At 41.3% G+C, this 18,208-nt stretch overlaps 1 protein-coding gene across 2 annotated transcripts in view; it reads left to right on the forward strand.

The window, feature by feature from the left end:
• The window catches only part of SCARA5 (scavenger receptor class A member 5), a 1,124,331-nt gene that overhangs the window by 692,404 nt on the left and 413,719 nt on the right, over positions 1–18,208 (forward strand). For both annotated transcript variants that reach the window (XM_086928035.1, XM_086928037.1), the window contains exon 6: positions 7,680–7,778. In XM_086928035.1, the coding sequence (XP_086784161.1) occupies positions 7,680–7,778 (99 nt within the window). The remainder of the gene's footprint in view (positions 1–7,679; positions 7,779–18,208) is intronic.

An 18,208-nucleotide genomic window follows, 5' to 3' on the forward strand; every position in this document is an offset into this window, starting at 1 on the left:
TTCAACCCTCGCCTATGGTTTGGGTTTTGGATAATACATGCATACACACAAACACACAAACACACACACACACACACCATATACATTATGGAGCAGTATGTACACTGAACTTCACATCTAAAGACAACCATGTACCCAGCTGGCAAACATACAGTCAATCATGCACATTGACCAACAGTGATTTGCTTATTTTATTTTTATTTGTGGTTTGTAAAGACACTCAAATCACTCAATGGTGGCCACAGGGTGCTTTAAGAAAGGGTGTATGTTGTAGGGAGCAGTAAACTGCAATATTGTAAAGCAAGGCCAATGTTGGAGAGCCAACCGATCATGAGACAGAATTTTGGATTTTCAGAAGATACCCACCATCAAATAGGTCCTTAACATGAAGACAAGCACAGTTAGGTCCTTATTATGAGTTTGACTGTTCTGGAGCGGGACCGGGTGATCCCACACCGCCAAACTCATGTAGGAACAGCCAGATCAGGAATTTTCTTCTGTTACATTGGACAGTTCTTGGGCATTCCCAGAGCGGTGCCTATGAAATAGGCACCGTAATGGAAACGTTGAAGACAAAACTTGCACAACACAGCATGGACTGCTGCAATCCATGCTGTGCAGATACTGGTATGCATGCACACATATGCTGCCCTGTGTGCATCCACATGGCGTGAGGAATCGGGGGCCCTGTAAGGCCCCCTTTGTTTCCTCTCTGCCACACTTTTCATGACGTTCGCACTGCCATGAAAAGTGTGTTGGTGAGAAAACTCGTAATGTGCTTGGCAGGGCCGCAGATTGCAAGTCCCAATGCAGAATGGGACTTAGTTGTTTCTTCAATGGTTCGGGTATCATTTAGCAGGATGAAGCTAAAACCCAATCCCGCACTGAGGATCTGCCGGTCAGATTCTTTTCCCATGGGTCCCGCTGAAGCTATGGTGCTCTGGAGGGAAAGTTTTCAAAAGTTTCCAAATGTTCTGCTGATTCCCAAAGAGCCACACAAACACACGTATAGGGCCCCCTGGACTTCAGGGGAAGACACCGAGAGGCTCTCAGGGAGTCAGGTGGGGGCCAATTGCATAGACAAGTTGCAACTATTCAGATAGGCACTTTAGGGAAAAGGCCTCTTGCAGTTAGTTGTGTCTTTGTAGCCACACAGGATGTCAACCAACTGATTCTCAGAGTCCACTTATTTGCCGTTGGTCTGGAATGCCAGAAACCGCTCCTCGGAAGCTTGTTTCCGGTCCAGGGAAGACATGGCTTGGCAGTTCGGGCTGGACTGTTCCCATGAGGCACAGGGTCAGACTAATTTGCATATAGCCATGTCTGAACTGGGGTGGCAGAGTGGTCTAAAGAACGGTGATGGATTAAACCCAGATCTTTTGACTGGGTGTGAGTGTTTGATTGATTCAGATGCTCCGTCCATCATCACCCCCTTTTGTACCGCTTTTGGCCGCCATAAGTGTGGCAGGGTATGCTCAGACGTGAGTCCCTTGCTCACTTTGCCACTGGATTCAAGCAAGCCGGGCTGGAGACGGCTGGAATGCCAGAAACCGGTCCTCGGAAGCTTGTTTCCGGTCCAGGGAAGACATGGCTTGGCAGTTTGGGCTGGACTGTTCCCATGAGGCACAGGGTCAGACTAATTTGCATATCGCCATATCTGAACTGGGGTGGCAGAGTGGGCTAAAGAACGGTGATGGATTAAACCCAGTTCTTTTGACTGGGTGTGAGTGTTTGATTGATTCAGATGCTCCGTCCATCACCACCCCCTTTTGTACCGCTTTTGGCCGCCATAAGTGTGGCAGGGTATGCTCAGACGTGAGTCCCTTGCTCACTTTGCCACTGAATTCAAGCAAGCCGGGCTGGAGACGGCTGGAATGCCAGAAACCGGTCCTCGGAAGCTTGTTTCCGGTCCAGGGAAGACATGGCTTGGCAGTTCGGGCTGGACTGTTCCCATGAGGCACAGGGTCAGACTGATTTGCATATCGCCATATCTGAACTGGGGTGGCAGAGTGGGCTAAAGAACGGTGATGGATTAAACCCAGATCTTTTGACTGGGTGTGAGTGTTTGATTGATTCAGATGCTCCGTCCATCACCACCCCCTTTTGTACCGCTTTTGGCCGCCATAACTGTGGCAGGGTATGCTCAGACGTGAGTCCCTTGCTCACTTTGCCACTGGATTCAAGCAAGCCGGGCTGTAGACGGCTGGAATGCCAGAAACCGGTCCTCGGAAGCTTGTTTCCGGTCCAGGGAAGACATGGCTTGGCAGTTTGGGCTGGACTGTGCCCATGAGGCACAGGGTCAGACTGATTTGCATATCGCCATATCTGAACTGGGGTGGCAGAGTGGGCTAAAGAACGGTGATGGATTAAACCCAGATCTTTTGACTGGGTGTGAGTGTTTGATTGATTCAGATGCTCCGTCCATCACCACCCCCTTTTGTACCGCTTTTGGCCGCCATAAGTGTGGCAGGGTATGCTCAGACGTGAGTCCCTTGCTCACTTTGCCACTGAATTCAAGCAAGCCGGGCTGGAGACGGCTGGAATGCCAGAAACCGGTCCTCGGAAGCTTGTTTCCGGTCCAGGGAAGACATGGCTTGGCAGTTCGGGCTGGACTGTTCCCATGAGGCACAGGGTCAGACTGATTTGCATATCGCCATGTCTGAACTGGGGTGGCAGAGTGGGCTAAAGAACGGTGATGGATTAAACCCAGATCTATTGACTGGGTGTGAGTGTTTGATTGATTCCGATGCTCCGTCCATCACCACCCCCTTTTGTACCGCTGTTGGTCTAGGAGGAGCAGGCAACTTTAGGACAATTTGACATATTTAAAGGGAAGCACAGGCCCTTTCCTCTTGTTTAGCAGGAATAAAGTGCACAGAGCTCTAGATCCAGCTAAGCAGATAGTGAAATAATTGGGAGAAGGAGGCATCACACAAAACATGGTAATTTATTACTCATGAAACTTAAATGATAACTACAATCATGCATTGCAAAACCTGCATAAATTATAGCAAACATTTGAATGAACGTAAATAGGCCAAGCCATATCAAAACCTTTCTCGCATCAGCAGCATATCCATACCCTTTTTCATGTATTGTGGTATTAATAGGAATCTCCATGTGGATGCAGGACCACAAGATCACCTTTATGAACCTTTTAGGTCATTTCTTGACAGCAGCAGGAAAAACTTGAAGTTAGATATAGATACTATTTAGTACCAGTGTCCATGTACATACACAACAAACAGAGACATTCATACAAACACACAAGTTCGGGCACATCTGCAAAACCTTTAAAACTTGGAAGTCCCTTATATTATGTACGGTCCACTCTAACAGTTTTTTTGGCTCAGCATCTTCTGACATATTTTGATTGTTTCATCCAGTACTCATGTTGACTAGAGCAACATGAGAAATCCCACAATGCAAAGTTATGTTGGTTAAAGTCTGAACTGGCATAAGGTGTTACATATGACTTGGACGACTGAGTATTGATGCACTAGGATGGAAGGATGGGAAATAAAAAAAACATTTCCTCTATAATATGTTGACAATTGAATTTGGTTTGGTTTAGAAGATAGCAAGTTTACTTTACTCTTCAGGTTCTCTGAATTCTGTCAAAACACATGTGTTTAAAGAGTATTCTGTCTGCCAAACTCTAGGTCTGCCTCAGGTGTACCGTACGAATTCCCTCGACAGAGCCGCATGTCATTGAAATACATCCTCCAAAGCCTCGACCGAGTAGGGACTGTCAGAGGAAAGGCAGATAGTGTAATGTATTTTTTTCTATCAATTACGGACAAGGAAAACTTGACCGGAAGGGACAGGAAAAAAGGTTGAAATGAGCCTCACGACTTAGGAGGACTAAAATCCCAGGGTGTAGGGACCATTGTTTTTTTCCCCAAAACAAGCTCCCATTTTTGGAGAAAAAAAATGTGAAAGGTTTTTTGGACAGTCATCATGGTTGACAGTACTCTCTGTCAAACTTTACATAGATTGACAGGAATTGATGTGGCAGCGGTCATTGTAGACAGATGTTCAAGAGGGGAGGAGGATATCTTTAAATTTGGTGGACAAGAGGTTTGTCAGTGTGACAAGAACAAATATTCTGTCGGTCTGATTGACATTAATCTGACTGCCAAACTCTAAGCCATGCCCTGGTACATGGACAAGTTATTGAACTTGTTTTTTGGCTTCCAAAGCAAACAAATACTTTATGAATTTTACCGCAGAGATGGTTTAACAAGCAGCAAATGTAATTCATTTTCAAGACTTTCACTATGTTTGGAAATTAAACACATTATTTGGGCCTTTTATGTGCCAGTGTTTTTACCCTTGATCACAGTGAGTCCAATATCAAAAATATATAACGTAACTGGGATTTAGGCAACTCATCTGCTTGGAATTTTATGGAACAATCAAATGTAATGCAGAGTGCATTTATCCATCACACAGGCCAGTACACCACATTACTACCTTGAATCTATTCCCATAAAGACAATCTTGTGGCCAGATGTACAAAACCTATTTGCAGTCACAGACTGGAATGATTCAAAAACAGAACTGTAGGGTTTACTACACCAAAGGGCATTTTATAATGTTTCAGATACTTTTTTTGTGAGTTGGAAATGTATCAGTGGTTTGTGAAGACAATTCCAGTTGTGAACTATTGATCAATTACGGACTCCAAAGTTGAGGTGATAACTGATTCTCAGAGGGGAAGCTATAGCACTTCACAAATCGTGTCACTGGCCTCAGGAGCCAAACGAGAAACATATTCTTAACCCCTTGCATGCTGATGACGGCCCCCAGCCGTCATGCATTACAGTGCTTGTGTGCTGATGATGGCTGGGGGCCGTCATGACCACACCCGCGCTTGGAATGTCCAGCACAGGAGCACAATCGCGGCAGCACATCATTATTAACAAATGCTGGCAGATTTAAATAATTGATTCCCATTTTTAAATTCAAATGCACAGAGAGAGGCCTGGGTCCCTTGAGAGTCTCCTCTGCAACCAATCATATAGGGTTCCAAATTGTAATTTACCTGTTGAATATTCATTATGTAGGTCACTTTGAGATACTGCTGTGAATAGGTATCTTGTGATGTGACCTGTTAGTACTTAGTTCATATTATATTCCCATATTCAAATCAGTCCATGAAAGTCTGTCCTACTTCTGTTGAGGTTAGCATGCAATTAATTGGAAAAATGCAGTTCATTTACATCACTTTTAATAATTATTTCTCTTCACTTCCCGGTCAAAAGCAGTTTGCATGTAGCTCATCTGGCCCGATCCCGCTCTACTATCAATTCTTCACACGCTAGTGCACACTCGCTTTTCTCACAAATAGTCAATTTTTACAATCAAGGATGGACACTCGTAGGTTATAACAGAAGTAGGTTTATTAGGTTAATTCAGGTTACAGGTAGGTCCCACCTGGGGCAGCATCCTTGCTGCTCAGCCCATACATTCAACTGAGACGCCTTCCACTCTAAACTCTCTCAACATTCTGAGGACCTCGCACACTGGCTGAGCAGCAAAGAAGCAGAGACCCAGGGAAGAATGCATGGCAGAACACACAGGATACAACATCCATCCATTGGTTATGCTTCCTAAAGCTTTTAAAGATGAGGTTTTCAAGTTTTTATGTGGAAACATCTTTGAAGTTTTAATTTGATATTTTTAAACCTTGTACCTCATTTGAGATAGGCACATTTAAACTGTTTTACAGACAATTGGTCAGTGCAGCGCATATTCTATGGAGTTCTATAGCAACGGTACTTATTTCCACCAAGGCTTAATTTTTAGGGTGTCATATATTTAAATACATAAGGCATTTGCATCCTACAGTGAATATATAAGGGTACATTCCACCCTTCGTGCATACCGTTATCTCTGCTTTTGTCGTTTAGTACATTTGTATATGTTGACTTTTAATGCTAGATTGTCATTGCAGCAGTAATTACAGTATTCTACCATCCTTCCTAAATATTGTTATTGCATTTCTGCCTACCCTTGGGCTGTTTTCTTCAGTCATGGCAACAAGGAAATGAAAGATCTAGCATTTTTGTGAGATCTATGATTATTAATAAGAGGGAAAGCAAGGTGAGCTTCAAAAATAATAGTGAGCCATAGTTTTTGCTAAATAGTTAGGTTTCTGTAAGAAGCCTCATGTTTGGTAGCATTGGTCCAAATAGAAAAAGCCTTCCTCAGAGAAATATGAGTAAAGCAATACTAAAACAACATTACAGCCCAAAAATCAAATAATAAAATCCAAAAGCCAATTTAGGAAAACAAATTCAAACTTGATGAATATAACATGACCAAAACAACAGAAAAATGGAAACGGTCAACACGAGATGTACAGTTTTGAAGAAAATACTTAACACATGTGCATAGGAAACAACAGGATAGTAACAAATAGTATTCCAAAGGGTCCACCAGATGCTGATTTTGCACCACATAAAAACAGTTACTTCTCTGCTTTATGACAAGTTAAAAAAATGTTGTCTTTTAGTTTCTAAACACTGGCTTCTACATGCATCGTTTATTCTTAGCCCATGTCACTCAACCCCACATTCAGAGAAACAAATAATCTGGCCCAAGCAGTAAACACAAAGAACTGTCAAGAGTAGAATCAGTACAACAATTTATCAAAGAAAAATACAATTATTCTTCCGAGCATCATTTCATTAAAATATATAAAAAATAAGTGCAAAATGTATCTATACCAGTGATACACGATTATTAAAAACCTAAATCATGTACAATATAAGCACAGTATATACCCTTACACTAGTAAGGGAAAAAACTCCATAAACAAACATCAGTACACTAAGTATTTTTGAGAGAAAAACAAAGAGACAGTATACTTTGTCATTAAATCAAACACATTCGTAGGAAAAAAAATGTTGACTAGGACTCTTTACTGGCTTTCTATACCTTCTCCAGTTGGAACACCACAGCAGTTGATATCCTTATCTCCCAAACTCACAAACTTGTCAGTCTTTCCAGATGTATCTCATGTGAAGACAAGAGACTTTCTACCAAGGCACAGCCTCTTGAGGCACCATGGTCTCCCAGGTGGCAAGCTATCCTAGCATGCTATGGTTTATGTATCATTTAGGTTCCTATCAGCAGACAGCAGAGTGGAGGACAAGTTGTTTCAAGAAAGGCAAATCATGTTGTCTGATTGGTAAAATCTAAGCATTTCCTCTGCACCTCTCCAGGGTATATTAATCCTTGCTTTTCTCTACTTCAAGTCTTGAATATGGGAAAATCAAGCTACACATGTGTTCAAGTGATATATAGCCAATGGTAAAACACTTCTCACTCTTGCTGCTCCCACTTTTCTACCAGAGTAAAAGTCCTGAGATCTTTGGATATTTCGGATACATTCTGGCCCAACTTATTTGTCAACCAGATTCAATAAGTATAAGATGTCATTGAGAGTCATTGAGACAATGCTTTTACATGAGTTTACGTGTCATATTAAGCAACGTCGCGTTTTCGTGACCACTATAAATCAGTCATGTGACATGCAAGTGCCACTATTTGAAACAGCATGAATCAAGAAATTGGTCTGTGTGCTCTGTTGAAATGATAATAATTTGATGTAATGACAGGCCAGGCTACCTTCTTCTTGAAAGTAATTCATTGTTTCTTTTTTAATTAAGGTTTACCGGGTGAGCATGGTTTACCGGGACATCCTGGCCAGAAAGGAGACCAAGGAGTGATGGGTCCCATGGGCCCGATGGGTGCAAGAGGATTGAAAGGTAAAAACTGTTTTCTTTTCCATATCGTATCAAGGCGGCAGCCATGGCAACTGTGACCCCTAATTTACTAATAGCGTACTTTGGCGATTCGCTATTATGACATCGCAAACTGCGATGTGTAACATTGTTTTTGACACTGTTAGTACTTTGCAGTGGATCGCAAATGGACCTACCTCATCATTATTCATGAGACAGGTCACAATTTTTGACCCATTGTGAATGGCTACGATCACAGGGATGGTGGCCTGCTGGGGACAGCAGACGTCCATGTCTGTGTTTGCTTATTGAATAAAGCAACTTTTTTTTCAAATGCAGCCTGTTTTCCTCCAAGGAAAATGCGAAGCGTGAAAAAAAAAGAAACGTTTTTTTTTTTCCTTTTTACCACTGCCTGATCTGAAAAAGTATTGGTGCTCCCAATTACAAAGGGGAAGGGGTACGTTTGGGAATGGCTTACCAGCAACTTGAAGTTGGGTTGTACCTTTGAATGGTTTGCGACCAGATTCCCGGTCACAAAACATTCCTACGTACCAGTGTGACTCGCTGGTAGGAAGGGGCGCCCCTTCCTGATTGTGACTCACAAACCCTATTTGTGATTCAGTAATAGCTTACCGAATCGCAAAAAGGGCTTTGTACATTTAAAAATGCTTTTTTCGGGTCGCAACAGCACTATTCACCAAATTGGGCTGTTTGCGTGCTGAAAAAAGCTTCATGCGTCTGGCCCCAAATGTGTTAATACTGTGAAGAAAACAAAAAAGTACTTCGAAAATTATCCTTATCCTACTCTTGTGGTATTTTTACAAGGCAATGAATCTGCCATTTCAGAATTGAAGAAATGGGCCCATGCCAGAGGCTTTACTAAGCTCATACACTCACAGTCACTGGGGTAAAGTAGGAAACAAGCAGTACACATCCTTTATTTGTAGCCAACTGCCTCTATATGCAGGTGCATCCTGGGGCTGATTCATCAAAGTATTTATGAGTAGGGGGCGTGGTACTGCAGGAGTACTCTTTTACATACTCTTACATGACTTTGTGGATCTGTCTGAAACCTCCAAAACACTATTAATAAAAGTGCAAAGTGAGCTCAGTCTTTTCTATTTGTAGTATTTGTATTTCAGTATTTACTGAATATTGCCATTTAATTCCTATTTTAGATTGTTGGGGTTAATTCATTAAAGAATATAAGAGAATGTGAAAGATTACTACAGGAGGTCTGCTTTATATGCTCAAACGTTCTTTAGTGAATAGGCCGCATGATTCGTTTTTTGAACCTGGCATATGGTTTTAATACTGTGCTCCAGTTATTGTGAGAAGCATTTGTAAATCCAAGAGGCCTTTCAGGTAGCATTGTCTGTGCAATATACTGTGTGAAAGCTTGTTGATGCAATATGGTAGATTACCACAGTAGGCAGAGGTTTTGATCGTGTTACCCCGGTGACAACCCAAAAAGATAGCGGTAGATTTACACTGTGTGAATCCTTGTTATGTCACTTTAGAAAGCTTTGTATATTGTTTTGCTGCATGTGATTTTGTAAATATTTGAAACTTGATAACTACTGAGAGGGGTGCTTTAACTCTGCGGAAAGGTTGATTGCCTGGCATGCAGATTTGTATTGGGCAGTAGTTTTTTGCAATGTTGTGGGTTTCCACTAAAAAAAAGTGTTTGTATTGCACTTTTTGCACTGTGGGAAAACTATTGTTCATGTGAGGAAGGGCTGAGTTGGTTATGGTGCCAACCCATTGATCAAGGCACTAGGCCTGATCGCTTTATAATGAAAAGTTATGACAAAGCCTGACGTAGTCATTGCATAAAACATATGTAAAAGCCAATAGGCTTGTGAGGGTGCATTGTGTTAAGGTTTGTAAGTAGGTGTCATTTTTTAAAGGGAACCTCACTGATTGCCCTAGTAGACTAGAGTTTTGGTGTTGGTTACATACCTAGGCCAGTCCCTTGAGGTAGTTGATTTGAACTTCAGGAATCCTTGGTATGCCATTTAAGAAGTGATTGTATATTGTTTTGCCAACGGTAACTGTGCATATAATTGTAATTGTATAACCACTGAGAGAGGGTCTTTAGCTCTGCTCAATTGTTTATTCCTGTTTGTACAATTTGTATTAGGTAGATGTTGTGTGCTTCCACTTGTTTAATAATTTCATCCATGTTGGAAAGCTTTTGCTTAGGGATTCAGTTGGTTGCAGTTACAATCCATTGATCAAGGCTTTGGACCTGATCTGTTTATTGTGAAAAGTTATGAAAAAGGAAATCAGTAGGAATTATAAAAAAAAAAAAGATTGTGAAAGACTTAGGCCTTTATGGATGGATTGTCATTACACTGTGTTACAGCTTGTAGACAGGCATTTTGTTACATAATTTCTCATCAATTACCATAGTACGCAAGAGTTGGACTTTTATTGAAATATCACTGACAAAAAAATTGGCAACAAAAAATACCACACTATCATCATAAAATAAGTATATACAACATCATCTAATATTTATTATATGAACTTCAAATTAATTATTAACTAAAAATTATATCATATTTTAAAAAATGGTTATATTATCAAAAACATATATAAAAAATGTATAACATACAAAAATGAAATAAAAATGAGGAATGGGACCTAATGGCCAGAGATGCCACCTTTGCACTGGGGAACAAGGTTTGAGTTGCGGCAATTTGCTTAACATCTTGTGATCCTGGGTAAATCACCCCATGCCTAAAAACAATAACAACAACAGCAAAAATATCACCTTGCGTAATGTAATCTGGTGGTTATGTAAAGCGCACTAATAAGCTTGGGCTAACTTACACAAACACACATGCTACATACTCGCTACACACACACACATGCTAAACACACTTTACACATCCACACTTTACGCAAACACATGCATTACACGCACATGCTTTACACACACTTTACACACATACACACACATGCTTTACACAAACCCACACGATTTACTCACATCATATTTTAAAAAGCATTTAATAATTAAACATAAAAAATAAGACAATTACTAATAATAATTAGATATATTTAAAACAATAGACACAAAGATCTAAAGACCTAGATAATACTAATAATATTAACATAAAAATATTTCAAAAATATATAATAAAAATTATTTAAATTAACCCTTTTTAGAATTAAATAAAAAACATTTATATTAGAATGTTTTTTACACAAACATTGAGATAAAACAGCAATTAGACTAAGTGGAGCCAAATTCACTACTCCAACTTGACCAGCAGTAAGGAAAGTGCTGGACTTTGGTCGGGACAGATTTACTATTCCCACTCCAATGTAAGCAACAGTATGGAAAGTGTTGGACTTTGTATGGGTTACATTTACTATTGTCACTCCGCTGTAAGCAACAGAAGGGAGAGTGTTGGGATTTGGAAGGCATCAGATTTACCACTGCCATTCCACCCTCCAACTTGAGCAACAGTAGTGAAAGTGTTGGACTTTGGGGAGGTTAGATTTTCTTTTGTCCAATGTAATGTTTACTGAGCGGCTACCTTTGAATGGCATTGTGCATAGTATATAATTGCCTTTACTGCTCCAGATGGCCAATAGTTTGCTTCAAAATATGGCAGCAATGTTGGGACCATAAAACTATGTGCTAAACAATTGAAAGATGCCCTTCCGCTTCTATGTTGTTGTTTTTTGCATTGCAAGAATATACATATCAAGTTTAGGTGATTGCATTATTTCTTATTTGTATTCTTTTAATAATCTTCCATGTGCTTGGGGGAATTCGTAAGCATGTTTTATTGCACATGGATAAATGAGTACATGCAGGAATGAGTGGGTGGATGAATGGATGTATACATGCAAGAATGAGTGACAGGCTGCATGCATTGTTACTTATTTTGTGCCTAAACTCATTAGTGACTGAAGAGACACTTTGAGATACATACATGCCAGATCCATGGACGTTGCCAAAGCTTGTTATCACAGTATATAAGTGCTTTAAATGGACCAGTACTCACCCGTACTAAGTACCAGCACTTGTTAATGTTGTCCTCTGGAAAGCCGAAACTTCTCTGCTGAGGAGAGTACCAGTACTCATAGGAGCAGCAGGGGAGGTTCAGTAGAGGTGCTATGTTGAGCAGGTGCTGCTCAACTGCTATTGATGAGGTTAACAGAGCGGAACGTTTATTTGCGCCACTCTTAACAGTTGAGTGCCATCGCAGCCGTAGAACTCTAATTGTGCACACATCTTATCTCCCACTCTGCACAGGCCGCCGCACATCTGGCCATTAGTGGTGCCCAAAATGCAAAGCAAATTGCATTTCCTGCAGCCAATATAATACAGGAAACACTTCTCCTCAAGAAAGTGCACTACACAGCTACCCCTTATTGACTCAGTAGTGTAAGTGCATAGTGTTTTTTCTACTAACATACCCTACTTCCTCTCTTGTCACTCAGCCGGAGTGCTTGAATTACTGGAGCTGCAAACCTGGCTCGGCACATCTACCTTCGCTTATTTAGTAAGCTGAGTAGTAAGTATCCTGAACAGGTGTGTGGAGACATTATGGAACAAGTGCATGCAAAGTTGGCCCAGTCAGCACCTGCATCATGCAGTTCTCCCCGGTTTCCAAGGCCTTGTGAGTAGTACCCTGCTTGTGGTGGTTATGGCGTGCTTTTATCAACGATGCAGTAGCCAGTCTAGGTGCTATAGCTGGCAGCTGCTATCTTTGCTCTACCACTATTCCTTTCTTTAAGATTTTGGACCATTTACGTGCCTGCATGCATGCAGTTATGTACACAAAATTATGTGAATGGAGTGTAAGCAGTGCACAAATGAAGGTGTTAGAACAGCCTGTCTATCTGTGATATTGTAGCTCTGTTTGTGGGCCTCTCTGAACTTGATCGGGAATGCTGTTTGTGAGGCCAAAGAAACACATCCTGATGATCTACGGTTAGAGCAGTGAATAACTTCCAGTGGTTTCTGGTGCTCGGCACCGGCACCTAATTGTCAACACCGGTGCTTATTATAGTCTGCCACATGGTGGTGCAGTTTGTCTAATTTAACCCCTTGCATGCGGCCGCGATTTTACGCCTGTGCGGCAAAATTGCGAGTGGGCGGGTTCATGACGGCCCTCAGCCATCATCAGCACATGAGCACCCCGGTGCATGACGGACGAGGGCCGTCATGTAAGGGGCCAAAGATGCGGACAAAAAATGTTTATTAATTCAATAAGCATTAAAAAAAGTAATACATGCTAACCAAGCCATTCTTATAGCTTTGGGGGCCTTATATAGTCAGAATAGTGATACTTTTTGGAGTACGATGGTTAGTAGTTGTGTTTGTACGTAGGGCCGGACTGTCCGTAGTGGGCACCAGGCATTTCCCCAGTGGGCTGCAGGGTGGGGGCTTGTTCTCAACCATTGGGAGGCTGTTTCTGTTACAGGGGCTGCCATATCGTCCTTGGGCCCCCTGTAACAAAAGTGGCAGCGGAGTAACAGAAGTGGTGCTTTCCACCAGCCCCACCTGCCCCCCCTCCCCAAGGGGCTGGCCGAGCCAGGGCCCGTTTCAGTTCCCAGTCCGGCCGAGTTGGAGTGGTCATTGGCAGTGCTAGGAAGGGCAATATGTGGTTCAAGCTGAAGTGGCCTCCTCATCACGACCCTGACACTTATTTCATTTTTACAAATAGAGCACTGGATTAAAGACAGAAGAGCTGTGGATACATATGGCCGACGGTCTTGTTGTGGAATTCCAAATAGAAGGCATTGGGCCTTGACAGTGAATGCAGTTCAGACATTTGAGAACCTGTCTGCTAATCAGGTGTGGCACAGGGAAGGTTCATAGGCAGAAAGCAAATAGCTTTGTTTGGCCAATGAGGCGAGGGGTGAGTTGGGGGTCTTTTACTGTTGATGTCTCTGATATTATCATAAACATTGTCTGCAGCAAGCACAAATACATGCAGTCTCCCATACCTTGCAAAATGCCTCTAAAAAGAGTTGTACATCTTGCCCTTAGACTGTATGGCGTTACCAGTTCAAAACTGGAATGAAGGAAAAGAAGGAGAGAGGAAGGACATGATGGTAGTGCATCAATGGGGTTAGTGAAAAGAAAGATATAGATACATAGAGACTGAGGAAATCAAAAGGAAGAAGAGAAAGAACCATGTGAAACCGGGGAATGAATGTGGTGTGTAAGAAAGAGAAACAGGATAGGAGAGGGGCGGAAGAAGACGAGAGCAAAGCTAGTAGGGGAAAAAAATGACAATTATGCAAGATGGGGAGAATACAGACTAGATACATTGAAGAAACAAGGGAAAAACTAAAGGGAAATGGGGAGATAGACAATGAGAAAGGGAAAGAAAAGACGAAAATAAAGAAGTGGAGGAAGGTGTTGAGAGAAATATGCAGAGGGGTAAAGATAAAAAAGAAACAGGAAAATGTTTGGCCTAGGAGGAAAAGGAGCAGAAGGATAAAGACCTACGGTGCAGGGTACAAAAAGAAGTGTAAAAAGCAACAATATCTCAATTTGATTCACTTTAGTAACAGAAACGTTTGTATGTACAGGACATTACAAAAGATCTGGAAAAAGAAGAAAGAGAGACTCAGAATTTTAGTTGATTTGGAAGTGCATATAGCATCATATATTTAAAGACATATTTACGCAAAAACAGTGAAATAAATGGTTTATGATATCAGCACTAGAAGCGTATAATGCGTTTGGCAACCTAAGGGGGCTTTGTGCACTACGTGATAGTGAGACAAACGGTGACGGCGCAAGTGACATATGGGCGAAAAACAGCGAAAGACGCAAAATGACAACATTAAAAATACAATATATACAAAGTTGCTGGTTCCTTTTCGATGAATGAGTATTTACAATTAGTTTGGGAACCAGAGGAAGTACTGCGCCATGAGTCGTGCTGTACTGTGGGTCGACAGCGTTTCGATCCTATTGATTTAGGATCTTCATCAGGACCGAGTTGCCGATTGACGATGGTGCTCCAAGGCAATGGATGGAAAGGTAAGGAGTCGGGAGGGATGTTGTCTACGTGGTGCTTGGGCAGAGGGAGGGACGGGACTGGAGGGGACTGGAGGGGGCTGATGGGAAAAGGCTCTAATTATAAAATTAGGTGAAGGGGAGGAATGAGAAAGAAGATTCATTAAATGCTTGTGTCCTCACCCTGTCCATAGACCTGCACCTGGACCCATTGCTGTCATTTATGGGTCGCCAGGGGTTGCATCTGCGACCCCTGGCTTGCCCCTTTTGAACCCTGGCCCTTCCTTTGCGACCCCTGGCCTCAGATGTGACAAAATCAGGGCCTGCAACACAAGGGTAGATTGTTCTAATGGATGTGGTCCTGTTTTTCTGTCTTTCTTATTGCACAAATAATGATAAACATTATTCACTATTAGTGTAATAAAAATGGAGTATAATTTGCTGGAATATGACCCTATCTGGTAACCAATGTAAGTAAAAAAAAATGTTTAAATGTATATTGTATGTGTGCTTCAATGTTTATCTGAGAGAGACAGTGTGTGTGAGCATGTGTGTATGTGTAAGCATGTGCTTGAGAGTCAAAGTAACAGTAAAATTATGTGTGATGTTACTATACCTGTCATTTTGACATCCTTGGGCCCACCTCCAGCCCAAAGCTGAGTAAAGTGAATAACTGCACTTATTTTTCTCCATTTAACACCTTCAACGCTTCGCGAATTTTCGCGCTGTGCTGAAGGTTCTAAAAGACGGGCGTGGTCGTGACGGAACGGTTCCGTCATAAGCACAGCCCAACCGGCGCTCATGACGGAACCGCTCCGTCATGAGCGTCGAAGGGGTTAAAGACCTGAAGTATACTTGTAAAGCACAGTGATGAAGCTACTACATGACGGGTAAAAATCCTGGTGCCGTTTAGTGCTTTTAGAGTAATGGTAAAAGGCAATAAACTCTCTGATAAGCTAGAAAAATAGAGGTTTACAACTAACAGAGAAACACATTCCTTAGGAAAACTGCAGTTCAACAAAATGTAATCCTTAAAAAATACATCTGGTTTGTTATACAGGATTAGACTTTACACATGGAAGATTGTTTTGCAGAACTTTCCAGTAATATTGAATACTTTTTATGGGCTTACATTGAATGCTTTGTATATATTTAATTGTTCTTTTGAAACTAAATAGCTAAGATTTTCCTAGAACTTGACAATTTTTTGATTCAAACATAACACATGCCATATTACATTTCAATGTGAAATACATAGATTACTGGGGTGTGAAGGTTGAGTTGGCACTTTTTATTAGAAAGGCCTTTGATATGTATTTATAGGTCTGGCCTAAGTATAGCTTTAGTTGTCTTGCCTCCCTCGTGTTTTCCCAAAAATATCAAGCAAAAATATGTACAAATGTGTAAGGGCTTCAATCAATACTCTTCCACCACTGGTGTCCCCAAATGTTACTCAAATTATGCTCCCTTCCATCACTGCTCAAAGTATAGATCAATGGCTCAGCCTACTGCAGCTGTTGGATGCTTTCACTTTGAGTGACTGAATTTTGCCCTCGCACATGTATACATACATGCATGGGTCCATGAGTCACGTGCCATTTTGTTGGTATCAGCCTCAAGTAAACCAGAGGTGGTTAATGTGTTGTTATCTAAAGTATGTTCTAACTTTAAATGTGATGATGTGATTTTTTTAGTACTTTCTGTAACCTAATACCCGCTTCTGCTTAAATATGGGAAAGATGTGTGCATGGTCAATAAATGTTTTGAATGGATTTCAGCAAATCAGCCAGCTGTGCCAGCAAAATGCTGCGCGTGTGAATGAAATGCATCTGTGTCTGTTCTGAGCCTCTGTTCTAGGCTCGCCGCATGTTCCGTGAAAGTAGTACTCAGGCTATTACTGCTGAGAGAGCAGCATGGCTCCCTGCCACCGCCTCCTTCCGCCATCACTCGTGCTTCCTTGTACAAAGGATGGCTTCCAATTCACGCAGAAAAAAGGTGATATCCTGCTTTATGGACAATGAAGATTTTATGAGAATATTTTTAGATAAGGTTTGACCTGGACATTTATTCTCCTTATACTGTTAATCTATGCTTTATGCTGCTTTGCTACATGTCCACAAGAGAATTTGCAGACAGTATGTTAAAATAATTATTTATTTACATGATTTGCAGTAATGCTGACTGGGTTGCAAGGCCCACTAAATGCAGGGCAGAAAAAGAATTTGCAGCACGGACAAAAATGTGTAATTCATCAATGGTGCCTAAACAGAAAAGAACAAATCCACAAAAGTGCTAAATCATGTTTGAAATCTGTCATAAAGTACATACAACTGTGTCAAATATATGAGCAATTTGACATATAGAAATAGATTACCTATCCCTGCAAGGAGCTGGGAAAAAAGTATACATTCATGCTTACCATACCTGAAACCTGTCTTTCAATATAAGGCAAAAATAAGTCATGACTGTGCATATTTAAAATCCGACTGCATAACCGGTTATGTCAACATTGAAATTGAGTGACGCTAATCTACCTTCTTTTGTTATTGACAGTTATGTAAGTTGCTGAAGAGACTTGGGCCGTCATACATTAGGCCAATCTCATTTTGAGGGAATTCTGGGATCATTAAAAGATGTAGATAAAGAATTTGGAATGCCTAGCAGGAGATATTTTACATATCCATAGTTGAGGAATTTTTTGAGGCAGCTCCCAACCAATGAGATAGTTTTAAGGATAATTAGTTTCTGAACAAATTTGCTAGGATACCAAATCAGAGCATTATCAGTATCGTTTATAAGCTCTTGGTGGGCATTAAAGCCTCTGAAGGTAGCCTTGAGCATTTGGCTAGCAAATGGCAACAAACGTTTGTCTTCAAAGTTTCCACAACTGAGATCACCCACAATATTTTATTATCACAAGATGTGCTCAATGTATCTCAGCTCAAGGTGCATTCTTTTAAAAGTTTGCATGATCTGAATTATACGCCTGATAGGCTGCACAAATGGGGTCTTCGGGAGATTTCAAATTGCTTCTGATGTCAGATTACCAAGATGGATACTAAACATATTTTGCTTCATGCCCTAATATAGTATTCTGGTCAGCAAACATGTTTGATAAATGCAGTAGGGCTTTTAGGCTAGGAACCCAACTGGAACCTCAGGTCATCATGCCAGGCCATTCTCCTAACATACTATTGTATCTGTGACAAATACGTTTTTCACAATAACTGTGACATGTGTATGGTTCAAACGGAAACACCTCATTTTAAAGCATGGTGGCAGGAGTTTATCTTATGTGGGGTTAAACAATCAATTATCAATTGCAATCCGAGACGAACAGGCTTCAGAAAATCTAGTCCCTATAAGTGGATGGCGGACCACACTCATGGCTGTGCAGACGCAATTTAGTTTCCTCTGTTGAGTATATGGCATAAGTCATTTAATTGTGGATTAA

Source organism: Lissotriton vulgaris, chromosome 6 (assembly GCF_964263255.1).
Source record: "Lissotriton vulgaris chromosome 6, aLisVul1.2, whole genome shotgun sequence".
NCBI lineage: Eukaryota > Metazoa > Chordata > Amphibia > Caudata > Salamandridae > Lissotriton > Lissotriton vulgaris.